Consider the following 3,247-nt stretch of genomic DNA (forward strand, 5'->3'; position numbering starts at 1 on the left):
CGAACAAAAAAACTTTTTAGCCCTTATTTTTAAGCAAATATGGTTAGGTTCAACCATTTATTTAATGTTTGGGTTCGGATTAGTCTTTCAGGCTTATTAGAATTACATGCACTTTTTTTAAAACATCACTCGGTTTGCGGACATTTAGACTCACAAAATTTATATTAATATTTTTTACATTTATTTTCCATTTTCGTAGCATCTGACTTGCTGGGTTCTTTGAAATAGTCAAAGATCAAAGAAATGAGATCAAAGAAGCCGTACCGACCACCCCACTCGGATGTTGTATGTTTTTGTTAAGCTTATTAATCGATAGATCATGTACCACCAAACAATATATTGATTTTTTAAAATAGCAATTGCCATTATGTTTTATTGACGAAAATGAAAGATCAAAATTTGAAAATCATCCAGAATACATCAATATTAAGAATTGCACGCTGATTCAATCGTACGGTAACGTAGATTTTTTTTAAATCTAAGAACTTTTCAACACTTGATAAAGTTATACTAACAAACTATGTATAAATAATATAGCAACAGCTGCTACCAAACACAGCTACATGAAACGTGAAACAACAATTATGTGTGACGTTATACTGGTAAGCTACGTGTAACTTTGTAATAACAAGCTATGTGTAACTTTGTAATAACACGTACCTTTGTAACAGGCTACGTGTAACTTTGTAATAACACGTACCTTTGTAACAGGCTACGTGTAACTTTGTAATAACACGTACCTTTGTAACAGGCTACGTGTAACTTTGTAATACCACGTACCGTTATAACAGGCTACATGTAACTTTATAATAACAAGCTATGTGTAACTTTGTAATAACAAGCTACACGTAACGTTGTAAGGACAAGCTACATGTAAATTTGTAACTGCCAGCTATTTTGTAATGACGCGCTATGTGTCACTTTGTACTGACAAGGTACGTGTATTTATAAAAGCAAGGTGTGTAATGATAAAATTTATGTAACGTTAAAATGAAAAACAACAGCTAATCTGTACTTATAAAGCATACACGGTATTTCTCGGATTAGGCGCTTCATCCAATGTCCCAGACAGGGGACTGAAGTTCGATCCTAGTTCAGGTGGCCCTGAAAGACGGGATCGATACCTCCACCTAAAATTATCTGAATCGTGTCGGTACGAGCGGGAAATCACTTACATAAAAAGCCAACAACAAAAACAACAACTGCAGCAACAACAACAACAACAACAACAACAACAGCAACAACAACAACAACAACAACAACAACAACAACAACAACAACAACAACAACAACAACAACAACAACAACAACAACAACAACAACAACAACCGCAACAACAAACTTTACTTACAGTTGGGTTGTTCACTCTGTATATCAGACACCACTGCCAGAGCGGCTGGCACATGACACAACAGGACACGCAGGTCTGTCATATCACGTGATTACTTGAAGATACGTCTGGAATGGAATTCTCCTTCATTGAGAAAGAAGCCAATAATATAAAATGATATATAATATTATTTTAGATAGATAGATAGATAGATAGATAGATAGATAGATAGATAGATAGATAGATAGATAGATAGATAGATAGATAGATAGATAGGTAGTTAGATAGATAGGTAGATAGATAGATAGATAGATAGATATTATTATTGTCATTATTATTATATTATTATTATTATTATTATTATTATTATTATTATTATTATTATTATTATTATTATCATTATTATTACTAGTATTATTAGCCTACTTTCATTATAGTAGACCCTGTTTATCATTATCAACAAGTTCCAGATTAACCACAGTCATCGATGATCAAGGTTTACCCATCAACTAAGGTTTTCCAAGCAAATTGCTCTGGTCGCCCTGCATCGTTGTCCTTACATTTTACCAATTAGAGCTAGATGTTTAAGGCCTTTATGTTGAATCAAATGTTCCAGAAAGCGCATTTAATATGTCTCTTCCTAACAGTTTTTATTTTGTTAGTACCAAGAGCTGCAGAAAAACGAGGTGGGAATAACAGAACATGAAGGATTCAAAAAGCAACCTACGAAAAATGTTGACATGCTCTTAAATCAGTGGTTTACGTGTAAACCTTTTTTTTTTATTTTGGGGCTCTGATTACGAATATGACATGATATATTTTCATGTTAATAAATGCAAGGAAGGGTACATACTTTTGGCACAATAAATTGTTCAAAGTATGAAACAGGTTTTTTTTCTTCTCTGGATGGGGAATATTTCTTCGCGGCAATAGAAAAAAGTTTACAATCTTGCGGACGATCTGCTCATCAAATGTACCAAACTACAGGATCTCTAAAGGCAACTTCTTCGACCGTGCTCATCACAGACAATACCCTCTACGGAAGCAAGGAACAAACTTTAAAAACTTCTCTCTTTAAAAAAAATGGCATTCAGGTGAAGGGCACACGCTCAAGGGCTTTTAGTAGAAGTAAGAACCAATGACTCAATTTTGGATTGTTTTATGAGAACACATAGCTCCGCCATGTTCTCAGGAATGTTGAATTCTATGATGTTTAAATTTTGAGGAGAAAATAAACTTCAGCCCTCAATTTGGAACTCACTCGACCTAACATGCATATCGGAGGGTTTCATTTTTTTGTGGTTCCACGGTTGGTTCGCGGTGACTTCAAGGAGGAAATACACTTTTAACGTCTCTTAAGAATGGAGGTGTTGGGTGGGGGAATGAAAGGTGCTAAATAGGGGGGGGGGGAGTAATAACTTGTCTTATAGACAACATATTTCCGATGGATAAGTCAGACATTTTTCTTTTCCGTGATTATTCTGTTGAAATCTTGGTGGAAATAGCTGACGGACTCGGTGTTGGCGTTGTGGTACAAAGGTAAAGCGCAACGCCGTCGCGCGCAGAAGACGTGAGTTCGATTATCAAGAGGGAAGACACGTTCTCGAGCATCTTTGTCTGTTGACCGTCGGCTACGAAGTTGTTATTCTCTAGCTATCTGCCTAATTTGGCCCTGACATGCAGGGTCGAAGCATCCGGCTACCGAAATAGCGTTAATTGGGGCGTAAGAAATCTCCAAATACATTCTTACACTTGGTAAACCACACCAAATGTTAAAGAGTTATAATTTATTCCCAAGTCATTTGAGGAGACATCAAGAGTGGGATTGATGCTCTCACGGTTGGCATAATATTTTGCGCTATCTATCATTTATTGTCGAACTTTTCTCTCTTGATACACATATTGGAAAAGCAACTA

At 35.8% G+C, this 3,247-nt stretch overlaps 1 protein-coding gene across 1 annotated transcript in view; it reads right to left on the reverse strand.

Moving 5' to 3' along the window:
* Window positions 1-1,433, reverse strand: part of LOC101861368 (carboxypeptidase inhibitor SmCI-like) — a gene marked incomplete at its 3' end in the record, with an annotated part of 3,354 nt that extends 1,921 nt beyond the window's left edge. The window contains exon 1 of the mRNA XM_005100404.2: window positions 1,352-1,433. Within this exon, the coding sequence (XP_005100461.2) occupies window positions 1,352-1,433 (82 nt within the window). The remainder of the gene's footprint in view (window positions 1-1,351) is intronic.
* Window positions 1,434-3,247: the final 1,814 nt, after the last annotated feature.

This window comes from Aplysia californica, unplaced genomic scaffold (genome assembly GCF_000002075.1).
Source record: "Aplysia californica isolate F4 #8 unplaced genomic scaffold, AplCal3.0 scaffold00246, whole genome shotgun sequence".
NCBI classification, from domain to species: domain Eukaryota; kingdom Metazoa; phylum Mollusca; class Gastropoda; order Aplysiida; family Aplysiidae; genus Aplysia; species Aplysia californica.